Source organism: Theropithecus gelada, chromosome 16 (genome assembly GCF_003255815.1).
Source record: "Theropithecus gelada isolate Dixy chromosome 16, Tgel_1.0, whole genome shotgun sequence".
NCBI classification, from domain to species: Eukaryota; Metazoa; Chordata; class Mammalia; order Primates; family Cercopithecidae; genus Theropithecus; species Theropithecus gelada.
The window spans coordinates 76,427,142-76,454,895 of record NC_037684.1 but is presented as its reverse complement, the minus strand read 5'-3'; the positions used below and the strand labels follow the sequence as shown (position 1 = coordinate 76,454,895).

At 51.0% G+C, this 27,754-nt stretch overlaps 1 protein-coding gene across 1 annotated transcript in view; it reads right to left on the bottom strand.

Annotated features, from left to right (window-relative positions):
- ADORA2B (adenosine A2b receptor) overlaps positions 1-25,334 on the bottom strand; it is a 30,041-nt gene extending 4,707 nt beyond the window's left edge. Inside the window, exon 1 of the mRNA XM_025362394.1 lies at positions 24,678-25,334. Within this exon, the coding sequence (XP_025218179.1) occupies positions 24,678-25,201 (524 nt within the window). The 5' untranslated portion in view covers positions 25,202-25,334. The remainder of the gene's footprint in view (positions 1-24,677) is intronic.
- Positions 25,335-27,754: the final 2,420 nt, after the last annotated feature.

The window sequence follows — 27,754 nt, the reverse complement described above, 5'->3', positions numbered from 1 at the left end:
CAGTGAGACATACAAGGACATCTGCTAGGGGACCTCCAGGAAAGATTTTACTTCCTGATGAAGAGAGAAGGACCCACGAGGAGGGCTCTGCCCCATGCCCGTCCTTTTCTGCTTTTGATGCTCTTGTGGAAGGGTGTGATGCCTAGAGCTGCAGCAGCCACACTGTGACCACGAGGGACAAGCCTGGAGACAAAGCTAATGGCAAAGCAGAAGACAACAGTAGAGCTTGGATCCTTGATGACACCTTTGAACCACCTGACTAACCCTAGAACCATCATGGCTCGTATTCTGGTTTCAAAAGATAATTAAACGTTTTGATTGCTGATAACGCTGTGAGGTACTCTGTTAACGCAGCCAAACTGGAGAGGACTTTTATCTTTCTAGTCCAATCTCTCTTATTTCACAAATAAGAAAACAAAGAAAAGAAAAACAAAGCTAATACACAAACCAAAGACCAGAAGCTAAATTAGTACTCAGAGGCCTGTGTTCCTTGCACTATGTCATGCTGCCTCTTTTTTTCCCAAAGCACTATTATATTTGGAGTACCCTGTACACAGAGGCTCATTCATGGGAGTGGCTTCCCACGAGCGTTCAGAACAACAACTGGAATCCACCCCATCTGAACTTCTCATAACTGCTGGATCCTACACATGTGCAAAACTGTCATGCCTTGTCTTGGATAAGGAAAAGCAGCTAATTCAATCAGTGGGGCAGCTGGTCACTGCCTTCTCTGTGAACCTCCATCACCACCTCTCTTCCCTGTTGGTTCATTAGTTCATTTGAAGAGTTTTTCGTTTGTACCACACATTCTGCCAGGCACTGGAAACACAATCACTGCCCTCGTGGAACATAAGCTAATAGGAAAGACCTAAAATAAGTAAACATATAAATCTGAAACTATGAATTGGGATGGGTTCCGCCATACCAAAATGAATTGGATGTGCTGATAAGAAAAAAACGGAGGCCTTGGATACAGGATGTCAGGAAGGCCTTTCAGGCAGAAAGCTAAAGGTTGACGAGTGAGAAATTTGAAAAACAGAACATTCCAGGCAGAGAGAACAGCATGTGCTAGCTAATAAGGCTTTCATGCAGGAAAATGAGCTCAAGATGAGGCAGGGGCCAGTTCATAGGCACTGGGACCCATGGAAGACTTAAGCAGGGGATGGTACTGATTTATGTTGTAAAAAGGTCACCTGGTCAGAGTACGGAGACTGAATTTTAGGGGAGCCAGAAGAAAAGCAGAGAGATCAGCTAGGAAACTATTTCGGTAGTTGACTCGAGAAAACGTCGGCTTGGGCCAGGGTGACAGCAAAGATGATGGAAATGGATATACCCTGTGGAGGCAGAACCAACAGGTCTTGAAGATCGATGGGTGCAGGAAGATGAAGACTGGAGGAGATTCCTTAGGGTTTTCCCCCTATGCGTGTGCATTTCCTGAAAGAGAGGATTAAAGGAAGAGTGGGATAAAGATCAAGAGAATGGTGGATGTGCTCGAACTGCTGAAAATGATCAGTAGTGAAGATGCAGGAAAAAGGGACAGATTATTATCATTATTGTATTTTATTTTTAATTATTTTTTTTGAGATGGAGTCTTGCACTGTCGCCAGGGCTGCAGTGCAACGGCGCGTCTTGGCTCACTGCAACCTCCGCCTCCTGGGTTCAAGCAATTCTCCTGCCTCAGCCTCCTGAGTAGCTGGGACTACAGGCGCCCGCCACCACGCCTGGCTTTTTTTTTTTTTTTTTTTTTTTGTATTTTTAGTACAGACGGGGTTTCACTGTGTTAGCCAGGATGGTCTCTATCTCCTGACCTCGTGATCCGCCCGCCTCAGCCTACCAAAGTGCTGGGATTACAGGCGTGAGCCACCGCGCCCGGCCAAAGGGACAGATGATTAAAGGAGATAAGAATGGGAGGAGGTGAGGGATGCAGGGTCCAGGGCACATGGGGAAGGACACTTCCTCAGCTGTAGTGGAAGGAAGAACAAGAACAGCACCAGTACACGGAGTGGGACAGTTGAGTCGTGAGAAGATGGGCCAGAATCTCCTTCGAGAACTGCTGTTACCTCAGAGAAGGGTGGAAAAAGTCATCAGTTGAGGCAGGGGAGGAACCACATGACCAAACCTCAAGTTTTGTTGACAGATACCTGCAGACCCTCCCCCAGGTGTCCGGACGGCTGGCACGGCTACCACCGCCTACACACCGCTCTTTGGGCAGCTCTGGGCTGTGGACCTCTCACATCTCATCAAACTACGCCTCCTAAGGTGAGAGCTGCTATCTTCAGTTTACAGATGTGGAAGCCACAAGGCTCAGAAAGGCTACCTCATGTGCCTGCTGCTGCTAAACTGCAGTCAGGACACAGACCTCGTCTAATCTGATTCCAATTTCGCCCCAAATGACCGTCTTTCTGCATAGCAATCTACAGCTCTTCCATGTTCATCTCACAAATTCCAGTTCCCTCCTCTGCCTGACCACACAGCCATAAGTCAGCGGCTTGAAGACTTGAAGGAAGGGGTTTCTGCCACCCTCCTGGGAGGCAGTCCTCAAGGACAGCAAAAAGAGGCGTGCTGGAGGACATAACCAGACCCCTCAGCACAACCTCTGTAGGAAGTGGAGTGTTCTCTGCGATGTTACAGTATGTGTGTACAGTCACCTCGCAGTATGTACACACGGGGTTGGTTGCAGGACCCCCACGTATGCCAAAGTCCTCACATACTTAGGTTCCTCCGTATACGTGGGTTTCACATCCCAGGAATACTGCATTTTCAGTCATGTTTGGTTGAAAAAATCCAGTCCAAGTGGACCTGCGTAGTTCAAACCTGTGCTGTTCAAGGGTCAGCTGTGTTGGCTTTGGTCCGCAGTTCCTGGCACATAACTCCCATAGCCCTTGTTACTTCTCCCCAGACAGGCCATGATAACTAAAAACATATCTTCCTCTGTCTTTCTGTCTTGGAGCTGTCCATAAAGAAATTCTCTGACCTACCTTGTTTGATTGTGACTCATAAGACCCGCATTTCAGAAGGGGTCCTGCCCCTCCCCTAGAAGGAGCCACACAGGCCAAGAAGCATCGGAACAGATAGGTTTTGCTGAGTTTCCCCATTCAGCCTGTCAGTCTGAGATCATGCCCTTTTCATCCACTCACATTTCCATCCGGTTGTCCATGCTTGAGTCATGTCTATCCAATGAAGAATCCAAAAAAGGGCTACGAGGAAATGGTACGGAGAGCTTCAGGACAGCCAAACACATGGACGTTCCTGAAGGGTGGTGCACCCAAGGAGGGCATGGAAACGCCACGCTCCTCCTCACACCTCACCTTGTGTATCTCTTCATCTATGTCCTTTGTAATGTCATTAAAAATTTTTTTTATATTTTTTTGAGACAGAATCTTGCTCTGTACTCCCAGGCTGGAGTGCAGTGGTACAGCTGAGGAAGTGTCCTTCCCCACGTGCCCTGGACCCTTCATCCTCCACCTCCTCCCGTTCTTACCTTCTTTAATAATCTGTCCCTTTGGCTGGATGCGGTGGCTCACGCCTGTAATCCCAGCACTTTGGGAGGCCGAGGTAGGTGGATCACCTGAAGTCAGGAGTTCGAGACCAGCCTGGCCAACGTGGTGAAGCCCTGTCTCCACTAAAAAAACAAAAATTAGCTGAGTGTGCTGGCGCATGCCTGTGATCCCAGCTACTCATGAGGCTGAAGCAGGAGAATTACTTGAACCCAAGAGGCAGGGGTTGCAGTGAACTGAGATTGCACCATGGCACTCCAGCCTGGGCAACAGAGCAAGATTCCATCTCAAAAAAAAAAAAAAAAAAAGGACAAGCAGGTGTCCCTGGCACTGGGCAGGACACTGGAAGGAACGCCTGGGGACTCTGGCATCTCAGGAGGGCTCTGGTAACTGCCTGCCATCCTGCCATGCCCTCTCCTTTCCCACTTCTTGCTCGGCCTCCGTCCTCTCCCCAGGCCTGTCTCCCTCCCTGGCCCCACCCCTTGCTGCAGACTCTGCCTCCCTCCCTGCACTCCGAACACCCTCAGGTCTGCATGCGCGTGTCCATCTTCCCAAAACATTCCTGAAGAGCATGGGCCATGTCCTTCCATTCACCAGCCCGTGGCAGTCACTGCTCTGCTGCAGAGGTCACTGAGCACTGCAGTGAGGCCAGGGAAGCAGGACAGCCGCCCAAGTGTAGGAGAGTGGATAACAGGCGACTGAAAAGTGAACACAGGAAACACAGGCAGCTTTATTATTCCAAACAAGGCAGAAACAATCCCAGCCTTTGCAGACCCATACAAAAGGGGGGTTCTGGGAAAGTCCACACTCTGGGAAATGACTATGCCCCACCACTGTGTACGGAGCTGTGCTCTGATCCATCCATTCACCTTATAAGGAGCTCATTAGCTAAGAAGATTGATAGAAAAACAGTCACATGGAGGGAATCAACAAAAGGAAACAGCGTGAACACTGAGGTTACGTAAGGAAACGAGGAACCGCCAAGGCCTGCATAACAAGCGCTGGCCTATTTCTGGGGCAGGGTCTCCTCCTGCTCTGACTCTGTGGCCCTCAGCTCAAACCAGGCTTAGAAATCAATTCCTAGTTCTAAGGTGCTCCTAGTATAGATCAAGGGCAGCTACCTGGGGAGTGACATTGAGCCTGGCCAGTCCAGCCACAGGCTGCATGGAGCCTGAGCTTCCCATCAGAAACGCTGGCCCCAGAACCCGCCTCCAGGTTGCTGCTGAGGCTTTTAACATAAGACGGAATGTGTACAAAGCACTTTATAAACGCAGATTGCTAAGTAAATGCACACAGAGTTCTACTGCCGCTTATTAAAAGTGTTTCCTGTTTGTTTTAGGGACGTTTCTTCCCTTTATAGTCTATCTAGCTCACAAGTTTTAAATTCCTCTGAAATACATACATTTCTGCTATAAAGCAATATATACATTCTTAGAAAACCTCATGTTATCTTATTGTACATAATTAACAGGACTTCTGTGAAACATGAGGCTAGAGCAGACCACTCAAACCTACAAAATGTTGTCACTAGAGCACTAACAAAATCTTTTGGGCCACCCAGGCAGGCAGCTCAGTGGGGCGAGAGGCTGCCACCGTGGGTATTAAAACTGCACCAAAAGAGTCAAATAGAAAGCCTGGCAAACTTTAATTAGAGCAAGGCTGACAGGTGCCAAGACAGTGCAGATGAAAAAGGAGTTCTAGGCCGAGGCGGGCAGATCATGAGGTCAGGAGATCAAGATCATCCTGGCTAACACGGTGAAACCCCATCTCTACTAAAAATACAAAAAATTAGCCGGGCGTGGTGGCGGGCGTCTGTAGTCCCAGCTACTCAGGAGGCTGAGGCAGGAGAATGGCGTGAACCTGGGAGGCGGAGCTTGCAGTGAGCCGAGATCGCACCACGGCACTCCAGCCTGGGCGACAGAGCAAGACTCCGTCTCAAAAAAAAAAAAAAAAAAGAAAAAGGAGTTCTGAGCCAGGGGGCTGTTACTAAGTGGGGCCTGGAGGCAGTGTAGCCTGCCACGGCCAAGACCCCAACAGGCTAGGATGTGGCTTTCTACGGGAGTGCCAGCTGCAGGCACTGGTTTTTTCTTGTTCCCAGGAGCCCACAGGGCTGACTGCGGCAGAGCAGTCAAAGGGCTTTTTCCTTTCCTGCTGAAGACTGTCATTCTCCTCCCCCCATTCCATCTCCTTTGCCTAGGCAAAATCACAGGTGAACTAAAGCAATGTCTCCATTACACCAACATCCTTCCCCTGCTCACCTGCCATGCATGAATTAATTCACAGTACAGAAGTTCACATGGAAGCAGAGTAGCTTATCTGCCTCTGAGCTCTCAGGGCAGTTCATGACCGCCCAGAGCACCTCTTCCGTGTACCTACCACATGACTGCATTTTCTGTCTCCACTGAAGGATGAGCTCCTCCGTGGAACAGACTCACAGCTGTATCCAAAACACCTAACACTGCCTGGCAGGCAAATGGTGAGAGAAAACCTGAGTTTATAAGAAGGGAACAGAACCCTGCCTTCTTAATCAAAGAAATGTGTGGAACACCCACTTTTGGGACTTGGGAGTTCTAAATAAAGCAAGGTATCAAGTGTGTGAACACGGTTTCAGCTTCAGCTTACAAACCACTAGGGGCTGTCTATATAAGAGCAGATATTGTTATGACGAGTCTCTGAGCAGCCTCCCATTTTTCAGATCTCCCATGGGACCAAACTATAAAACTTTTTCTGTTTGTTTGTTTGTTTTTGAGATGGAGTCTCACTCTGTCGCCCAGGCTGGAGTGCATCTCGGCTCACTGCAAGCTCCGCCTCCTGGGTTCACGCCATTCTCCAGTCTCAGACTCCTGAGTAGCTGAGACTACAGGTGCCCGCCGCCATGCCGGCTAATCTTTTGTACTTTTAGTAGAGACGGGGTTTCACCGTGTTAGCCAGGATGGTCTCAATCTCATGACCTCATGATTCGCCCACCTTGGCCCTCCCAAAGTGCTGGGATTACAGACGTGAGCCACTGCTCCCGGCCACTTTTTTTTTTTTTTAATATTCATCCGTTTTTCAGATTTCCTATGGTACCAAACTATAAAAGGTTTGTTTTTTTTTTAATATTCACGAATAGAAAAATAAATAGAAATTTTAATAGCACTATAGCAATTAAAAAAGTAAATTCACCTTTTTTTTTTTTTTTTTTTTTGAGACGTAATCTTGCTCTTGTCACCCAGACTGGAAGTGCAGTGTCATGATCTCAGCTCACTGCAACCTCCACCTCCCAGGTTCAAGCAATTCTCCTGCCTCAGCCTCCTCAGTAGCTGGGATTACAGGTGCCTGCCACCACGCCTAGCTAATTTTTTTGTATTTTTAGTAGAGACGGGGTTTCACCATGCTGGCCAGGCTGGTCTCGAACCTCTGGTGATCCCCCTGCCTCAGCCTCCCAAAGTGCTGGTATTACAGGTGTGAGCCACCGTACCCAGCCTAAAATTCATCATTTTAAACCTTCCCACAAAGAAAACTTTAGGCCCAGATGACTTCACTAATTCTACCAAACATTTAAGGAACAAATAAAATCATTCTTATACAAAAAAAAGAAAAAAAGTAGATACTATTCGATTTTACTTGTACAAAGTTCAGGTCTAGGAACGGGAAGCAGGCTTCTCTGCCATCTGTGTCCTGAGAGCAAACCACCTTGTCTCTGCAGACAGTCATAGCTGTAGCCAGGAGGCGAGTCTGAGGAAAGGAGAGCATCTGCCTGCCCACTGGATAGCAAGGTTTGGTCACTAGAGGTTACTTTCAGGCTGAGTCTTCCCAGGAGGCCCTGGCCCTGGACTGCTCTGGCTCCTGCGGGGTTCTCATCTACTCCAGCAAGTTCAGACATGTCTGAATTCCAGTGGTGGACCTGGCTGGGCCTGAGCTGAGCCCACCTGCCTTATGTGAAGGTGGTTGGGAGAGATGCCATTTGTCCTTCACAGTCACCTAAGAACAACAGATGAGCAATGCAGGTCACAGTCAAGAAAGTTGGCAGCACTCCCAACCAGCTTCCTATGGCAATAAGAGGCAATCCAAGGTGGTCCACCAGTGATTCAACCAGTTGAGGTGAGGGTAGGGGCTAGAACCAGGTCTCCCAGAGTTCCCCCTTTGGGACTGGTGATTCTCATGCGCTGTTTTCATGGATCACATGGGACACAGAGACAGCCCAAAGCTGCTGGGCTCCAGACTCTGATCTCCTTCGCATAAAATAAGCAGCCCCTGAGACAAAAGGCTCCTGCCTGGAACCAGACCAAAAGAGAACAGGACAATCTGTCCTCTGCCCCAAAAGTGCCCTCCCATGGCTGGGGTCATGGAACACTGCCTCAGATGTGACATTAACTGTCAAAAGCATCAGCCGCCATAAACACAAGCGACCGGTGAGAGAGGACATGAGAAGGCACTTGGTTGATGTGGTGTCTGCCAGGTTTCTCCATCATAACGTTCCCATTTTAATTAGTAGGTATCTTGTGGTACGTGTTTGGGGACTGTAAGAATCTTACTCTTCATCAAACTCTCACCTATGAGTTTTAGCACCTACTGATGATTCTTGCCTGAATCAGTTCTTACTATGGCAGTCGTGAAATGGTGATTTGCTTAACTCAATCATTCCTTCTCATTAATTAGACGGCATTCTATTGTAAGCAAGAGTTCTTGTAATTCACTATTTTTTTTTTTTAAAAAAACCTCCTTCCTCTGTTTATTGCTAGGGCCCAGAAAAAATGATACTCCAGTAGCACTAAGCAAATCTACTCAAATCTTGGTTTCTATATGCAATTCTCCACTAAAAGGAACCAAGGCTCTTTGGAAAATGGCTAGTACTCAAACTGGAAACTATAACGTGAGCCTGGAATACCTTTCTATGCCAAAATATAAGAAAGTGCTCAAAAACAATGGGAACACTCAAACAGAAGTGGCCTTGTAGGCCCTCTGTCACTGGCTGACCTTGGGCATCAAAATAAATAACACGGGCCAGGCACGGTGGCTCACGCCTGTAATCCCAGCACTTTGGGAGGCCGAGGCGGGTGGATTGCCTGAGGTCAGAAGTCCGAGACCAGCCTGGCCAACACGGTGAAACCCCGTCTCTACTAAAAATACAAAACTTAGCCGGGCGTGGTGGCAGGCACCTGTACTCCCAGCTACTCAGGAGGCTGAGGCCAGAGAATCTCTTGAACCCGGGAGGCAGAGGTTGCGGTGAGCTGAGATCGCGCCATTGCACTCCAGCCTGGATGACAAGCACATAACTCTGTCTCAAAAAAATTAAAAAAATAAAAATAAAATAAATAAATAACACGAATGGATTATAACTCATTTAATGAAAATAAAATTCCATAAGTCCATACTGACATTAATAAAATAAGGAAGGGCAAGGAGAAGCTAAAGCATGTCTTTACAGAAGAATGCAAACTGATAAATGTGGAAGGAATGAGAAAAAAAGAAAATTAACAATTTTTGTTTTGTTTTGTTTTGAGACGCAGTCTCGCTCTATTGCCCAGGCTGGAGTGCAATGGCACGATCTCAGCTCACTGCAACCTCCGCCTCCCGGAACAATTCTCCTGCCTCAGCCTCCCAAGTAGCTGGGATTTCAGGTGCCCACCACCATGCTCAGCTAATTTTTGTATTTTTAGTAGAGACAGGGTTTCACCATGTTAGGCAGGATGGTCTTGAACTCCTGACCTCAAGTGATCCACCCGCCTCAGCCTCCCAAAGTGCTGGGATTACAGGCATGAGCCACTGCACCCAGCCTGAAAATTACCATTTTCTAATCACCGTGGTTGCTGTGATTTGAATGTGTCCCCTGAAGTTCATGTGTTAGAAACTTAATCTCCAATGCAACAGTGCTGAGAGGTGTGACCTTTAAGAGGCAATCAGGTCATGAGGGCTCTGGCCTCAGTAATGAATTAATGTCACTATCATGGGAGTGGGTTCGTTATCTTGAGAGTGGGTCTGTTATAAACGCAAATGCAGCCTTCTCTTGCTTGCTCATTCTCTCACCTCTCTTACCCTCTCACTTTCTGCCATGGGATGATGCAGCAAGAAGGCCCTCGCCAGATGCTGGCACCTTAATATCAGACTTCCCAGCCTTCGTAACTGTGAGAATATATTTGTTTTCATTATAAACTATGCAGTCTGTGGTATTCTGTTATAACAGCATAGAATGGACTAAGACAATAGTAATAACTCATTCAGGCAAGAATCATCAATGGGGAAAACATACCCTTACAGTGAAGAACGCTGGCAGACATAACCTTCACCATGTGATCAGATTTATACCAACAATGGGAGAAACAGACATTGTGTCCTTCTTATTTGATAGACTGACTGAGGATACAACATCACTCATGTAGACAGTATTGCCACCAAAAAGGTTTAACCTGAATGTAACCATAAGGAAACAACCAAACTCAACTTGAGGGACATTTGGCAAAATCACCTGAACTCAACAATGTTAATTTTTTTTTTTTTTTTTTTTTTCCGAGAAAAGGTCTTACTCTGTTGCCTAGGCTGAAGTGCAGTGGTACACTCATTATTATATTAGGGTGATGCAAAACTAATAGCTACTTTTGCCTTTTTTTTTTTTTAGACGAAGTCTTACTCTGTCGCCCAGGATGGAGTGCAGTGGCACAATCTCCGCTCACTGCAAGCTCCATCTCCCAGGTTCACACCATTCTCCTGCCTCAGCCTCCTGAGTAGCTGGGACTACAGTCACCCGGCTAATTTTTTGTATTTTTAGTAGAGACTGGGTTTCACTGTGTTAGCCAGGATGGTCTTGATCTCCTGACCTTGTGAATCGCCCGCCTCAGCCTTCCAAAGTGCTGGGATTACAGGCGTGAGCCACCGCGCCCGGCCAGTATGTGCCTTTTTTTAATGGCAAAACCACAATTACTTTTGCACCAATCTAATAGCTCACTGTAACCTTGAACTCCTGGGCTCAACCAATCCTCCCACCTCAGCCTCCTGAATAGCTAGGACTACAGGCATGCGCCACCACACTTGACTAATTTTCTTATTTTTCATAGAGATGGAGCCTCGCTGTGTTGCCCAGGCTAGTTTTGGACTTCTGGCCTCAAATCATCCTTCTGCTCAGCCTCCCATTACAGGTGTGAGTCAACGCGCCTGGATGAAAATATTAACGTCTTGAAAGACTAAAACAAACAAACAAAACACTGAGGAACTCTTTCAAATTAAAGGAACATATTAAATGCAAGCATGACCTTTTAATAGAACCCGGATAATTTAAAAAGAACAACTATAAAGATATGATTGGATAACTGGGAACATCTGACTATAGACTGTGGTACCTATTACAATTTCTGAATGTGGCCAGGCACGGTGGCTCACGCCTGGAATCCCAACACTTTGGAAGGCCGAGACGAGTGGATCACCTGAGGTCAGGAGTTCACGACCAGCCTGGCCAACATGGCAAAACTCCATCTCTACTAAAAATACAAAAATTAGCCGGGCATGGTGGCATGCACCTGTAATCCCAGCTACTCGGGAGGCTAAGGCAAGAGAATCGCTTGAACCCGGGAGGTGGAGGTTGCAGTGAGCTGAGATCGCGCCATTGCACTCCAGCCTGGGTGATAGAGCAAGATTCTGTCTTAAAAAAAAGAAAAAAAAAAAATCGGAATGTGATCATTGTGCCAGTGTATGTGTGTGAGAGAGAAACCAAATGTAGCAAAATATTCATAATTTGTGAATGTAAGTGAAAGACATAGTAATGCACTGTATTACTTGTGCAACTTAAAAGTTGTGAAACAATGCACTGTTTCAGAATGACTCATTATTTCTGAAACCACAAACTTCATTAGATGAGTCAGATACAAATATGTACTGTACTCATTTTGTAATTTTTTTAAAGTCCCTGCAATTAAAAAACTAGGTTGCTAAATGATTTCTGAAAATGCCAAATTTAGGGGGTATTTTATCCCTCTATAACACTGCTAACCATTCCCCTGCTGGTTTTGTAGTAAAGCCAGTCCAGCTTTTCTGCCTCTTCAGTTTCTCCTATCTCTCCTCTCAGGACACCCAATGTGGGATTCTTATCTTTAGGCGACAAGCTCATCAGTTCAGAGCTAATCCCACCCCCGAGTATACACACACAGAGACACATGTTCATACATTTGCATGCACACGCATACTGCCAACTCTTAAATAGGTCACAAGCCAAGCCAGTGACTGGACAATGTATGGGGAATAATGAGAAAGTTTAAATGGGGAAGGGAAGAGGCAGGAGTAATGAACCGTGCAGGGCTCCCATAAAGCAGGAGGAGTTGGCTCCAGAGCCAGCTGGAAGAACTAGCAGCCCCAAACTCCCCAAGACTCAATCGCTACTGCATCTTTCAACCTGCAGGCACCTTAAACACAACCTAGGCAGCACCTTCCCAAAGCCCCCCATCTTCAGGATGGCATCACCCAGGCGACTGGAAATCTGGGAGTCATCCTGGAGTCTTCCCTCTCCCTCATGTCCACATCCAACTGAGTCACCAAGTCCTCCTGAACCTGTCCCCGTGTGCCCTGTCTTCTAGCCAGAAGCACACGACTATGTGCTGTCGATTAGATCTGCTTGCCAGTCACGCGTGCTGACTCATCACGGCTCCACGACTGCAGATCTCACGCACATCAGTTCCACTCAGCCTGGCCCTAACTACCCACATTTCTAGGTGTCGCTCACTGATTGTGGCTCCAGGGCCCATCCGTGGTTCTCAGGACTCTTTCCTACATGATTTCACCTGTGGCTTCTCTGCTCCAGACTGCTGAACTCCATGGCTGGCATCAAACATCAGCCTTCTCTGGTACAGAAATTGCGGTTCTACGAGTCTCCAATATCTGTAGAGTCTGCTGCCACCTCCATGGCCTCTGCCCTGGTCATGCTTTTTTCCTTCTCACCTGGATAGCAAGTGGCTACCCTATATCATCTTGTCCCATCCATTCCTTCCTTCGCCTCTCCAGTGACTTTTAAAATGCAAACCTGACCACATCAAACTCCAGATTAAAATCCTACCTTGGCATTCCAAGTTCCGCCTAATTATCTCTCCTCACAAAATCACACTTTAATGACAGTAAAGACACACAGGCTGGGTGCGGTGGCTCATGCCTGTAATCTTGGCACTTTGGGAGGCCGAGGCGGGTGGATCACCTGAGGTCAGGAGTTCGAGACCAGCCTGACCAGCATGGTGAAACCCCATCTCTACTAAAAACACAAAAATTAGCTGGGCATGGTGGTGGCATGTGCCTGTAATCCCAGCTACTTGGGAGGAGGAGCCAAGAGAATCGCTTGAACCCAGGAGGCAGAGGTTGCAGTGAGCCAAGACTGCACCATTGCACTCCAGCCTGGTCAGTAAGAGAGAAACTCTGTCTCCAAGAAAACAAAACAAAACAAAACAAAAAAAACAACACATAATCATCCTAAAAACAGAAGTAGAGGGTGATATCAGCAAACCAGAGATTTTGATAAGTTTCTAGAAACAGAAGGTGGACAGGATCATCAGCATGAACCATGGAGCCCTAAATTGGAAACATGGATGGCCAGGATGAGAGGCTCCAGTCTAGCAAACAGCAGGGATCAGAATGGGATCAAGAAAAGAACAGAAAAAAAAAAAGAGAAAATAAATAAAAGTTAAAAAATAAATAAATAAATTTAAAAAAAAAAAAAAAAAAGAACAGATATCGAGAGGAAGACAGCCTATGGGCCAGCTTTGGGAGCTGTGGCATTGATCCCCTCCCCCTCCCACTCTCTCCCCAGGCTGCAGCTAGAGACCTAGTGATAAAGGGTGGGGGAGGGGAAGAGTTTAGATTAGGTACACTCTGTGCCACACGAAGAATCTCAACCATGTGAATCTAAAAAATGTTTTTCAAAGTCAATTTAAAATCCTTTAGTCTTCATCAAAAGTAAACATATGAATGCCAAAACTGTATTTAAAAAATAGAAGAACAAAGGAAAAAAAAATCAAGGAACTCTTCCAGAGAGTGAGAAAGCACTGGGAACTGTAAGAGAAGTGATCAGGAAAGGAGGGGACGTCCCCATCTGCCTATTAAGAATCCCAGAGGCGTGGCTCACACCTGTAATCCCAGCACTTAGGGAGGCAGAGGCAGGCAGATCGCCTGAGGTCAGGAGTTCGAGACCAGCCTGGCCAACATGGTGAAACCCTGTCTCTACCAAAAATAAAAAAATTAGCTGGGGGTGGTGGTGCATGCCTGCAATCCCAGGTACTCGAGAGGCTGAGGCAGAAGAATCACTTGAACCCGGGAGGTGAAAGTTGCAGTGAGCCAAGATCGTGCCACTGTACTCCAGCCTGGGTGACAGAACAAGACTGTCTCAAAAAAAAAAAAAAAAAAGAATCCCAGAGGCGGCCAGGTGCGGTGGCTCTTGCCTGTAGTCCCAGAACTTTGGGAGGCCAAGGTGGGTGGATCACCTGAGGTCAGGAGTTCAAGACTAGCCTGGCCAACATGGTGAAACCCCATCTCTACTAAAAATACAAAACATAGCCAGACATGGTGGTGCATGCCTGTAATCCTAGCTACTCGGGAGCTTGAGGCAGGAGAATTGCCTGAGCCCGGAAGACAGAGGTTGCAGTGAGCCCAGATCATGGCACTGCACTCCAGCCTGGCCAACAAGAATGAGACTCTATCTCAAAAAAAAGAAAAAAAAAAAAAAATCCCAGAGGAAAGAACAGAGGAAATGGAGAGAAGGAATTAATCAAGAAAATACAGTTTTCGCCTGGTATACACAGGGTATTTGTCCTTGGGCACCCAAGTACACCAAAATCCGCATCAAATCCTGAAGTGGGCCCCCAGGAAAAGTTGGCCCCCTGTATACTCGGGTTCATATCCTGCAAACACTATATTTTCAATCTGCGTTTGGTTGAAAAAAAATCCATTTTAGGTGGACCCGCGCAGTTCAAACCCAAGTTGTTCAAGGGTCAACTGTATTCTTTGAAAATTTCAGAGCTGAAGACCTAAGTCTTCAGGTTGGCAAGGTTCACCTACTAGTGCCATCCTCAATGAAGGAGAAAAACTAAGAGTCACTATTTAGACCCAGCCTCACGAAATTTCAGAACACCAAGGAAAAACAAATGATGTCAAAGGTTCCCAGTGCAGAGATACAAGTTACAAGTAGTTACAAGTAAGAATCCTTATGTTGGCCGAGACGGGTGGATCACGAGGTCAGGAGATCGAGACCATCCTGGTGAACATGGTGAAACCCCGTCTCTACTAAAAAATACAAAAAACTAGCCGGGCGAGGTGGCGGCGCCTGTAGTCCCAGCTACTCGGGAGGCTGAGGCAGGAGAATGGCGTGAACCCGGGAGGCGGAGCTTGCAGTGAGCTGAGATCCGGCCACTGCAACTCCAGCCCGGGAGACAGAGCGAGACTCCGTCTCAAAAAAAAAAAAAAAGAATCCTTATGTTATATACCGGATGTTACAGCAACCCCTTCAGACATCTGAGGGAAAACAATTCCGAACCACAAGCCATTAACCAACCAATCATATGTGAGAAATAAAAACTTTTTTTTGAGACAGGCTCTCACTCTGTTGCCCAGGCTGGAGTGCAGCGGTGTGAACGCAGCTCACTGCAGCCTCAACCTCCTGGGCTCAAGCGATCCTCCTGCCTCAGCCTCCCAAAGGGCTGGGATTACATGTGTGAGCCATTGCACCAGGCCAAAAAAACATTTTTTACATATAAGAACCCAGAAAGTTTATCTCCATGTGTAACAAATATGAAATCCTAGAAAGAGAACACGGAATGCAGGAAATGCTGGAACCACTCCAAGGGCACAGTAAAGGAAGCCCTAGCAGCTATGTGGCACACGTAGAAAGGGGGTGAGGAGGCTCAGCATGAGGGTGATTAAGCAGCTGGCTGACCATGAGGATGTGGGAAGGCATGCTTCTTCCTTTAACTTTCTAATTTCCAGATGGGAAATGCTAATTTCCAGATGGTAAGCCTGAAGCAGGCTAAAATATGACATAATTTTGAGTAATGTCTGAGTAATGAATAGCATCTAAAAATAGGATCCTAGGCTGGGCGCAGTGGCTCACACCTGTAATCCCGGCACTTTGGGAGGCCGAGGCAGATGGATCACCTGAGGTCAGGAGTTCAAGACCAGCCTGGCCAACATGGTGAAACTCCATCTCTACTAAAAATAGAAAAATTAGCCAGGCGTGGTGGCACATGCCTGTAATCCCAGCTACTCGGGAGGCTGAGGCAGGAGAATGGCGTAAACCCGGGAGGCGGAGCTTGCAGTGAGCTGAGATCGCACCACTGCACTCCAGCCTGGGCGACAGAGTGAGACTCTATCTTTAAAAAAAAAAAAATGTACATGGTATAAACCTTAACTGCATAAAAGTCATGGTATAATGCAAATGTGTTCAATACACAATCTGTGCAGAGGAAGCCATGATAAATAGTGGCTGCCTCTGACAGGCAAAGTAGGAAAGCAGAGATCCGAGACAGGTGACATCTCCACAGCTTCCCCCTGTGCAGGATCGGTTTCTTTATAGCAGCATAAGTTAGCTTTCAAAAGGAAGACCTCATGAGAGGCAGCGTGCTCACCGTAACAGCGCAGCTCACAGAAACCAGGAGCAGACCTGGGAAAGGAATGGGGGACACGCTCTTCCTCGTTTTTCTTGACAGTCAGCAGATATAATCACCACCTGACAGAAATACAGGCCGAAATGTCCACAGGAAAAAAATCAAAACACAACAGAAATTAAAGTGGGACGTGGGGGAGAAGGCTGGCATGAGCCACGGGCCTCGCGGCTCACAGTCGAGAGTCAACAGATTCTGCTTCCAAGATGGCAGCACAAAACCAGGGCTCAGCCCGGAGCACCCCTTGGGGCAAATGCCAAGAGAAATGGTCTGGGGGCTGCCCCTGGCAGAGGGACTGTCGGGGGACTCTTGCTTTCCTTCTTGGGCCCTTTTGTACTTTTGATTGTTTACTTCTTTTTTTTTTTTTTTTGAGACGGAGTCTCGCTCTGTCGCCCAGGCTGGAGTACAGTGGCCGGATCTCAGCTCACTGCAAGCTCCGCCTCCCGGGTTTACGCCATTCTCCTGCCTCAGCCTCCCGAGTAGCTGGGACTACAGGCGCCACCACCACGCCCGGCTAGTTGTTGTTTTTTTTTTTTTTTTGTATTTTTTTTAGTAGAGACGGGTTTTCACCGTGTTAGCCAGGATGGTCTCGATCTCCTGACCTTGTGATCCGCCCGTCTCGGCCTCCCAAAGTGCTGGGATTACAGGCTTGAGCCACCACGCCCGGCCTGATTGTTTACTTCTATGCCCACTGGTTGATTTGTAACTCAAAAACATAGAAAATAATAAATGCGACTCCTTCATGGACTCACCAGCACCTTCAGGACAAAATCCAAACCCCTCAGCAAGCTCTAGGCCCTCCTCCAGCTGCCTGCTCCCTGGCCCCGTCCCCCACCACAGCCCGAATCTCGTGCCCACTCACATCCCCAAAGTGCGAAGCACCCAAGGTGCCAGGCCAGCTCAGGAGTCCCCCTGCTCCGGCATACCCTGCACTCCCAGCTCCGCAGGCACTCTCCTCCCACCTACCACACCGCTCAACCCTCCACCCTACAGAAGAACCACTGCCCCTCAGCCCAGACTGAGTGGAAGCCTGCCTGCCCGCCCGTGCCTGGCACAGGCTGTTCTCCACTTCGATTCTGTCCAAGAAGATACATTTGCTATTTGCCATTGAGTTCCCACTGCCCATGGTGCTATCAGCTGGTGAGCCACAGAGTCCAAGAGCCTATCAAGTTAATAATACCTTAGGGAAGAATAATCATGGTTAAAGCCTCATTCTGGAGTCAGTAATGAATCTGAGGCAAAAGGAAAGGCTGGGCCTCAGTTCCCCAATCCGAGGAAGGAGCAGGTGGCAGGAGATCCACAGGGCCTCGCAGCTGTCAGGCAAATGCTGTGAAATTCCATTCACACTGGCCAGGGCTTAGCTTTCTTCACTCGTCCATTTGATGGGTTAGCTGGAGTCTTCTTTGTCCAGGTAATAATTAAAGGGATCTAATCACAATTTGCCAGTGTCCTTATTCATCCACCACTAGAAGGGACCCCTCATCAAGGGGGTGTTTGGAGGTGACCTCGGGGTGTGCAGCCCTTCCCGCTAGCTGCTCACATGATGGTTAAGGGCTCCTGGGAAGATAGGCTGACTCAGTCCTGGCTTCCGTGTGACCCTGGGCTAAACGTAATTCTCTGCACCTCCATCTCCTTATCTGTGAGGTGTGAAAATAACTGTATCTGCTTCCATAGGGCAGTTGTAAAGATCAAAGGAGATTATGGATGTAAGGTGCCTGGCACCCAGAAATGGCTTGGGAACAATGGCTGCCATTCATAAGACTGAAAATCTCAATGTCCAGAATGGCTGAGGACACTTCCCCATATCTGTACCTGCAGGGTACACCCATGGTGTGATCTCATGCACCGTTTCCCTGGCTGTGCTGCTCCAGGGCACCTGGTCACCTCCAGGCATGCAGAGCTGTTGCAGGCTGTGCCTGGTCTGGAGAGGAGGCCTCTGCCCTCTGGGAGCAGCTCCAGGCTCCAGTCTCAGGGCAGGGCCCAAGGTGGCTTGAGTTGGCCCTCCTTCCCAGCCTCCTTCAGAGGGAACCTGTCCACAGCACCCCAGCACACGCCAAGTCCACTTCCATCTCCCCTGCCTTGCAGTTCCCATGTGCTCCTGATGACCATCCAGCCAGGTCAGGCTGACTCTACCCTCTCCGAGGGGACAGGGCCTTCAGGTACCCTCTGGATTGAATTACCCCAGTTCTGACCTGGTTCCAAGACACGTTTGAGGGCCTCACTGACCAAACTAGACCTTGGCCCCTGCCTAGGCATGTGTGTGTCCCTTGGAACAACACACCGGGAACCAGCCCCTTATCTCAGTTGGAGGCCCCAGCACGATTATAAACAGCACCTGCTGGTTTTAAGGTTGCTACCTGGGAAGTGGAGTTGGGAGGACTGTGTACTAACAATGGAGGATAAATCACAGCAAAGTAACACCCAGGGCTGGGTGATACCCTGACGCAGGCCTGTGCATGGGACCAGGAGCCAGGGTCCATGGGTCACGTCCTGCGCATCCGCAGCCCCTGGCCTCAGCCTGGGCCTCTGGCCCACAGCCCTTGCTGGCTGCCTGGCAGTCCCTGGACACCTCTGCACTCCTCCCCATCCTTTTGTCCCTCAGGCCCATGAGAGATGCTTTCAGAAGATGGTTTTCCTGTCTTCTGTTCATTGGAACTTGTGGGAGCAGGTCTTCTGGTGGTTCACAGAGCCCTTGGGCCCTCACTGTACATCTGCTGTCTCGGACCCTCCCCTCCCCTCCCACATGTCCAGCTGTTCCCTGGGCATGACGTAGCCTGACATGTACCCTTTTCACCCAGTCACTCATGCATTCATCCACAATGTGCTTTCCTAGCCTGTGCCAGCATCGTGCTGCATCCTGGGGTGTACGACAAGGCCCCGGCCCACAAAGCTAGCGCACTGGGCGCAGAGAGACTCTAAGTAAGGACATGGTTTAATGGGATAACTAGAGATGGCGGTAAACCAATGCAGTGGCTGAGAAGTCTCTCCAGGTGGGTGAAGTGAGGAATGGGGGTGCAAAGACCATGGGTGAGAAAAGAACTTGGCTGTGGTGAGACTAGGGGGTGAAGGCCAACCATGCACAGCCTCAGGCTATGGTAGGGCATGGGGATTTCACCCTTGGTGCCTTGGCAGCGCGGTAAGCAGGGGAATGGTACGATGCGGCTTAGGTTTTAAGTCATCCATCTGGCCGCTGTGTGGAGTGGTTACGGGGGAGCAGGAGTCCAGCTAGGGGCCCACAGTGCCCACCAGGAGCTGCAGAAAGAACATGTTCAACGAGGTCCGAGAAGTGACAGCTCGATTCTGCCAGAAGAGGGACAGCGCATGGGTGACCTGACAGGAGAATTCAGTGGCATCCTGGTGACAAGTGGAGGAGTTTGCGGGGTAGGGGAGGCAAAGGAATACATGAGGACGTGAAGGGGTGTTGATCTAGGGTACTGAGGGTGGCTTCCTGATGCTGCTCTGACAAAGCCCCACAAACCTAGCAGCTTAAAACAAGCAGGGCCAGAAGGCTGACTTCGAGGTGTGGACTGCGCTCCTGCCAGAGGTTCCAAGGGAGGATCTGTTGCCTCTTCCAGCTTCTGGTGGCCGTCCTTCATTCCTTGGCTGTGGCCTCCACCTTCACATGGCCTTCTCTGCAGATTTATCTGCTGAGTGTGATCGCATGAAGGGGCCACCTAGATAATCCAAATAAGCTCCTTCTCTCAAGATCCACAGAAGGCAGTATTTGTGGGGTTTTGGTTAGTTGTTTTTTGTTTTGGCTGTATAAGCGCATAGTCAGAGGTTCTGGGAATTAAAATATGGACATACGTTTTTTAGGGGGCCATCATCCAACTCATTCCCATGGGAATGATCTGGAAGAGAAAGATAACACTGATGCAGAAAAAGGGTGAACCCAAGGAGGGAGCTCTTGGGAAAGCTGCAGGATACGACCTAGAGCCAGATATCTTCCTGCCGAGCTTTTTTATTTATTTTTTTTTTTTTTTGAGACAGAGTTTTGCTCTTGTCACCCAGACTGGGGCTCACTGCAACCTCCACCTCCCAGGTTCAAGTAATTCTCCTTCCTCAGCCTCCCGAGTAGCTGGGATTACAGGTGTACGCCACCATGCCCTGCTAATGTTTGTATTTTTAGTGGAGACAGTGTTTCATCATGTTGGCCAGGCTGGTCTCAAACTCTGACCTCAGGTGATCCACCTGCCTCGGCCTCCCAAAGTGCTGGGATTACAGGCGTGAGCCACCGTATCCAGCCCCTGACAAGGTTTATTTCAAACATTACCAGTGAATTTTATGGGACAGGAATTATAGCTCAATTTTTGTGTGTGTGAGACACAGTCTCACTCTGTCGCCCAGGCTGGAGTGCAGTGGTGTAATCCTGGCTCACGGCAACCTCTGCCTCCTGGGTTCAAGCAATTCTCCTGCCTCAGCCTCCCGAGTAGCTGGGATTACAGGCGTGTGCCACAACGCCCAGCCAAATTTTTGTATTTTTAGTAGAGACGGTATTTTGCCATGTCGGCCAGGCTGGTCTCGAACTCCTAGTTTCAACTGATCTGTTCGCCTTGGCCTCCCAAAGCACTGGGATTACAGACGTGAGCCACTGTGCCTAGACTATAGCTCTTTTTTTTTTTTTTTTTTTTTTTTGAGGCGGAGTCTCGCTCTGTCACCCAGGCTGGAGTGCAGTGGCCAGATCTCAGCTCACTGCAAGCTCCGCCTCCTGGGTTCACGCCATTCTCCTGCCTCAGCCTCCCGAGTAGCTGGGACTACAGGCGCCTGCCACCTCACCCGGCTAGTTTTTTGTAATTTTTAGTAGAGACGGGGTTTCACCGTGTTAGCCAGGATGGTCTCGATCTCCTGACCTCGTGATCCGCCCGTCTCGGCCTCCCAAAGTTTTTTTTTCTTTGACAAAGAGTTTCACTCTTGTCGCCCAGGCTGGAGTGAAATGGCGTGATCTCGGCTCACCACAACCTCTGCCTCCTGGGTTCAAACGATTCTCCTGCCTCAGCCTCTTGAGTAGCTGGGATTATGGGCACCCACCACCACTAGTAGAGACAGAGTTTTGCCATGTTGGCCAGGCTAGTCTCGAGCTCCTGACCTCAGGTGATCCACCCTCCTAAGCCTGCTAAGTGCCGGGATTATAGGCGTGAGCCACCGTGCGCCGACCTATAGCTCAATTTTTTAAAGTTTTGAAAAACATTCAGAACCCCCCGCCAACTCCCACCCTAAGTGGAGGCCACATTTTCACTCAAGGCACAAAGTCTTGCTAAGAGGTCTTTAATCCCTACCTCGAAGACCAGATACATGAGGCGCAGAGAGAAGCCTCAATGTGGCAAGAGTTGGGAGGGTGACCAGGCAAGGTCCAGGGATAGGTCAGATAAACATGGCGCTGGACCCATCCGACCAACTAAACCCTCCCGGATCCACCCTCTTTCAGTTCCACTAGGAAAACAGCTGGCCTCAGCCCCACCAGAGACTCAGTGCCAGAGGGCCAGGGAAACTGAGTCTACCAGCAGGGAAGGCCCCCACAGTGGGTGTGGCATGAAAGGAACAGGATTCAAGCAGGGAGGAGGAAGTGCTTCTCCCTGAGGGTGAAGTGAGAGCTGGGAGCAGCTTTGGGCAGGGCCCACACCCTCCTGCTTGTAAACGCCCACCTGCCCTGGCCCAGGAGCTGCACGCACCACTGGGACGGGACCCCCTGCCAGGCCCCAACATCAGGAACTGTCTATGGACTTGAACCAGAGGCAATGGACTTCTGTTTGTGGCCAGCCCTGTCCTGAAGGCAAAGGGCAGTGCCTGGTGTGAGCAGACACTCCTTTTCCCAGCCAGGCCAAGGGTGTCATATTTGTCCCCGGCATTCCCTCGGGGCTCCCCTCCCTTCTACACTGTCATCTGTCATATCAGTAAACACCTAAACACCTTGGCAACGTGGTGGCAGGTGGGGGCTGTGGTCTCTGCGGCTGCAGGCCTCACATTTGGAGCCCGTGAACCGGGAGGAATTGGGGGTAGGTCCCAGGACTGTCCTTGCCTAAGCCCTCAGCCCTCACTCCCTGCACCTCACCCTCCTTATTGCTTGGCTTCAAAGGAGAGACGCCTCCTCCCAAACAGGGCACTTCCGACTTTACTCTCACCTGGACTTCCACGACCCCAGGAGGGCCTCAGGGCCAAGTCAGAGTTTGGGGCGCCCTGCACTCAGCCTGTGTCAGTCAAGTGAAGAGAGCTTCAGGCCCCAACTCTAGGAGGGTTCTCAGATAGGTGGAACCAGATGTCCCTGGTTAAAGATCCCACTGCTGGAATCCCCCCACATCCCACTCCAGAGATTCTGATTCAGTACAACCAGGTGGGGCCCTGTAATCTGTATTTTAACCTCCTCCCAAGGGGCCATGAACTGCTAGGCCAGTTGAGGGAAGGCCTGCCCCAGGCACCAGCCCCCGCAGAGGGAAGCCCTGGGGGCCCCAGTACACCTCTCCCACCCACCAGGGTTGGGGTGGTGCTGTGGCCAGGTCAGATGAGTACCTCTGGGGCAGGGAGCTGGGGACTGCCTGTGCACTTCTTCCAGACCTCCAAGCTCTGTGGAAGGGCCAGGAAGGCAGGATGGGGTGAGCCTCAGTGTTCTCCCTTCCTGCCCTTGGCAATGCAAAGAAGTTCAGGGCCTGTGATTCACAGCACTTTCCCCTTAACACGCCCACACCCTTTTTTTTCAAGACCCCACCCAACACAAACCAGGACAAGAAGGAACAGATTTAAACTTTTATAGAACTTCCTGCTCCCTGTGGCCTGGGAGATTGTTCCAGTAACTCCTCTCTGGGTCTCTGGTCTCTGCCAGGGCAAGTCCAAGAGGTTTCCACTAGATGGACAACTCAGGCTGGGGCTCGTGACTCCTTTGCTAGATGCAAAACATCCAAGAGGCCATCAGGTAGCAACGATGACACCAAAAGGCAGGGGGAAGGGACCCAGAAGAGAGAGAAGAGACTGCTGTCCTCCCTAAGCCTTGGAAATCCCTGGGCTGTCACACCTGATGGGAGGCATGAGGCCTCCTGGTCCAACAGCATGGGCAGCAGCATGTAGAGCGGCCAGACACCCACATGTGGCTCACAGCCGTCCCAAGCAGGAGGTTCCTGTTCCTGTTGGGATCCACAACACAACCCACAGCAACCAAGCCCAACACATCTGCCTACTCAAATGGCCTCGGGGAGCATTCTCCCGCTCCATTCCCACAAACACATTCCCCTACAACCACCAATTTACTGCAGGCAGGCTCCTCCTCCAGAAACGGCAGAGCACTTTTCTCCCTGTCTCCCAAACACAGTGCCACACATGGCCCTGCAAGGTGGCCATGGGTGGGGACATGGTGCCAGCTGTGAGTTCAAGCCCCGGCTCTGACACCCATCCCTGATACACCATCCTGGGCAAGACTCCAACCTCCCTGAGCCACCACCCCTCCTCTATGAGATGCAGGTTACAGCACCTATCCTCTGGTATTACTGCAAGGACTGCTGGGGACATGTTTGTTATAAACTGTCTGCACAGAGTTGGCACCCAATAAATGACTTCCTTCCCTTCTTTCCTAGTCTGTGATTTAGTTTCCCTGTCTCAGCTCCAAATTTACAGAGATCTCAAGCTCTCCTCAGAAATGCCAAAGTGGCCCAGGCACCAAAAACAGAGAATAAATACTTTCTACAAACTCTCAGTGTTGAAGTCAAAAGCTCCAACTGGGAATCCACTCTGGTCGCTGGCTGACTCCATCCCCTGAATCCTAGACTTTCTCAGCGTGGGAGAAAGAGTGGACAGGTAAGTTCGCCACCATTTTCCGCACTTCTCAGCCTGCTCCCCGACAGGGCAGCAGGAGATAAACGGTTGCACAAGGGCAGGGAGGCTGTAAGGCCGTTTGCCAGACACCAGGAAGCACTGTAACTCCTTTTAAAAGTATATGGAGGTAATCTGAGTCACCATTAAACACGCAGGAACAAGTGTCCGTAGCGTTGCCCAAAGTTAACGGACACATTCCCCTGGGATGGGCCGGGCAGCCTCTCCGCAGCAGGCACATTCTGAAGCTGGCTCATGCGTGTCCATCCTGACGGTGCGAATGCCCAGCGTCCCAAGTTGCCATGCCCTTGGTGGGAAGCTCCCGGGACTGCATCTGGCCGCCGCTCTGGACCCGGGGCCCCGCTCTGGGGCGGCCGCTCTCGTGGACACCGCCGCTGCGGGCGAGTGTTAGGAACCACCTTCGCGGCAGGGGTGGAGATGTGATCACCAAACCTCCCGCGCCCCGGGCTCCACCCGCCCACGAGGGTGACGCTTTCCCCTGGGTTTCCAGGGCGCCTCCCCGGGCGCCGCACTCCCCGGATCCCCTAGAGCTGTCCCTACGCGGATCTCCTTAGAGGGACAAGCATCCGAGACGTCTTGGGTGCCCGGGCGCACTTGTTTAGCGGGGCAGGGTGGCCAGGCTGGAAACCAGACTTCCAAGCGCCCCGCGTGCCGCCAGCCTGTCCCGTCTCGGGTACCCGAGGGAGGAACCCTGGCCCTACGAGAACGACCCATTTGGGAGCTCCGACGGGGCCCCGAGTTCGGGGGACGCCGAGCGCCTCACCTGAGCGGGACACAGACGGCCAGGTACCTGTCGACTGCCACGGCCATAAGGCTGAAGATAGAGCTCTGCGTGAGCACCAGCACGAAGCAGGCGAGGAAGAGGCAGCCGTAGAAGTCAGTGCAGAAGCCCAGGCTGATGGTGATGGCAAAGGGGATGGCGAAGAGCCCCACGGCCACGTCCGCCGCCGCCAGGGACACCAGGAAGTAGTTGGTGGGCGTCTGCAGCGCGCTCGCCGTGGCCACCGCGGCGCACACCAGCACGTTGCCCGCCACCGACAGCGCGGCGATGACCAGCTCCAGCGCCACGTACAGCGCGTCCTGTGTCTCCAGCAGCATGGCCGGGCCGGCCAGGCCCCGGGCGTCCCCTACCGGAGGCGCGCCGGGCGCTGGGCAGCCGCGTGAGCCCCGCCGGGCATGGCCGTAGCGCCCGGACCGCGCCTCCGCCGGCCGCTTCTGAGCCTCGGGGCTGGGGAGCTGCCGGCCGGGACCCAGGGGTCGGGGCCGCGGCCAAGAGGCGGTACCCATTGGCCGGCGCGCCCGCCCGTCTCGGGCTGGGCGGAGCACCACCCCCTCGCCCAAGCCCAAAGTTCGCGCCCGCGCGGGGGCCCTACGGTCCAAGCGCAGCGCCGCGTCTTGGTGGCGGCGGATAACTAACAAATTGCCCCAACTTCCCGTCACGCTCGAGCTCGGAGGCTGCGTCCCAGCGCTCGCACGGCCTTCCAGTCCGGGCGGCTCCTGGGATGGGGCCGGGCTCTGCCCCCGGCGCCCGCCGGTCCCAGGAACCGCCGCGAGAGGACCCCCCAGGGCCACGCACCCCCGGGAGGGGCGAGCTCACTCCATGCTAACCCTGCGCACCCCGGGCAGGCCGACTGGATGGGGTGCTGTCGGGCAGGCAGGGAGCCGAGGCCGCAGTCTTCGCTCGTGCAGCAGTCTCGGGCAGCGCGGCACCACTCTAGCTGTCCCCAGGCCGCGGCGCCGGACTGCAAGGAGCCCTTGGGGGCTGCAGCCCCGGCCGCCTCCCCGCTGCTCAGCGCTGTTCTCCACCCTCGCCCCTCCACCCGCTCCCCCGCCACTGTCCTACGGCCCCGCTCTGCCTTCTTCCTTAAGGCAGGCTCGTCCCATCCTCGTCCACCGCCCGAAAATACCAGTGTTCCCCGGGCCTTCTTTCTTCTTTCCTTCACACTCACCCTGGATCGGCACCGGCTCCCGAGGCCTCCCACGTAGCCCTCACACCCTTAACTCCCAAATCTCCTGCTTCACCCCTAACAGCCTCCTGAGGACCAGATCCTAACATCCCACTGCTGACTGCGGGACTCGCCAGGCCCCAAATTCAACAAGTCCAAAACCAAGCTCATCTCTAATTCTCCCCAAACCTGTGCTGCCACCTTTTCCTGGGACCCTGTTCGTTACTGACCTCGCAACCCTCACCCACCCTAGGAAGTTTGCTGACACCCTGAGCCTCTGCCTTTCTCCGCGTCCCAGTGATCAGCAGTGCTGCTGGTTCTGCTTCCAGAGCCTTGCTTCCCTCTACCCACAAAGTCCTGCCCCAGTCCCTTCTCACCACCTGCTTCTGCCATCGCTCCCTCTCTGCCTGTGGGTCCTCAGCTTCTGCAGCCCTCACCACCACCATTGTTCTAGAGCACGCCTGGCCACGCTATTTCACCACATGAAAGCCTTTGCTGACAGTCACCAAAGAGGATGGGTAAGGAGGTTTTCCAGAAACAGGAAAAGGTGCTTGTAAAATCATGTTAAACAAAAAGCAAAACATGGGGTGACTGCTAAAGGGTACAGGACTTTTTAGGGTGATAAAAAATTTTCTCAATGTGGTGACGGTTGTACGGTTCTGTGGATATACCCCAAAGCCACTGAACTGTACACTTGAAAGGGATGCATTGTGTGGCACGTAAATTGTATCTCAAGGTAGCTGTAACAACAACAACATGGCTCATGCCTATAATCCCAAAACTTTGGGAGGCCAAGGCGGGAGGATCATTTGAGGCCAGGAGTTCAAGACCAGCCTGGCCAATGTAGGGAGACCCCATCTCTAAACAAACAAACAAACAATAAATCAGTCAGGCATGGTGGCAGGTGCCTGTAGTCCCAGCTACTTGGGAGGCTGAGGCAGGAGGATCATTTGAGGCCAGGAGTTCGAGGCTGCAGTGAGCTGGGATCACGCCACTGCCTTCTATCCAGGCTGGGCAACAGAGGGAGACCCTGTCTCTAAAAAAACAAGAAGAAGAAAAACCCCTCAGCTCTCCACAGGCATGAACAGTTAACATCTGTCCTTGTACCGAGGACAGCAAAATGTCAAAAGCACACACAATATACCTCCTAGCTGGGTAGGATGATTATAGGGAATTTGTTCTATTTCCCTTGAGGTTTTGTTACTTCCATAATGAAAACACTTGATTTATATATCAAAATATTGGCAAGCCCACACATTCCATGTCCTGGTCACCTGAGTTCTGGAATCACCTGCTCCACCAGCCATGTTCCCATAGCACTTGACACAAACTTCTGCTGCCACACAGAAGGCCAGAGAGATCAGGCAGCTCATCCAATAGCACTTCCTTGGAGTGGCAGAGGGGAAAGGGTTAGAGGAGGCTTCCTGGGGTACTGGCTTTTACAGAGTGAGGGAGGCTTCACAGTGAGGCGGTTCTAGTGAGGCGGTTCCAGCCATGCCAGGCAGAGGTGGTAGTTAGGAGTTTGCCCAAAGATGCCACCATGCCCAGAAGAGTGGAGAGAAAAAGGCCTAGTGGGGAAGGCTCTGGTTGCCAGGCTGGAGAGTTGGGTCATCCTGCTGGGACACCAGTCCGCAGAAGTCACAGGGCGAGGTGGGGATGGTCACAGCGCTATCCAAAGGAGTGAGTGGAGATTTTGCAGAGGGAGAGGGGGCGAACAGTGTCTGGCTGGTTGCTATGAGTGGTTCCTGCATGCCCTGCAGCTGCTGGGCCTGGGCTCTGCTCCAGCATTTTCTGTGCCCAGAATCCCCATTTCCCCTTTTCAGAGCCCAACCTCCATCAGGAAACCTTCTCTGAATCACCCAATGTATTAGGCCATTCTTATGTTGCTATAAAG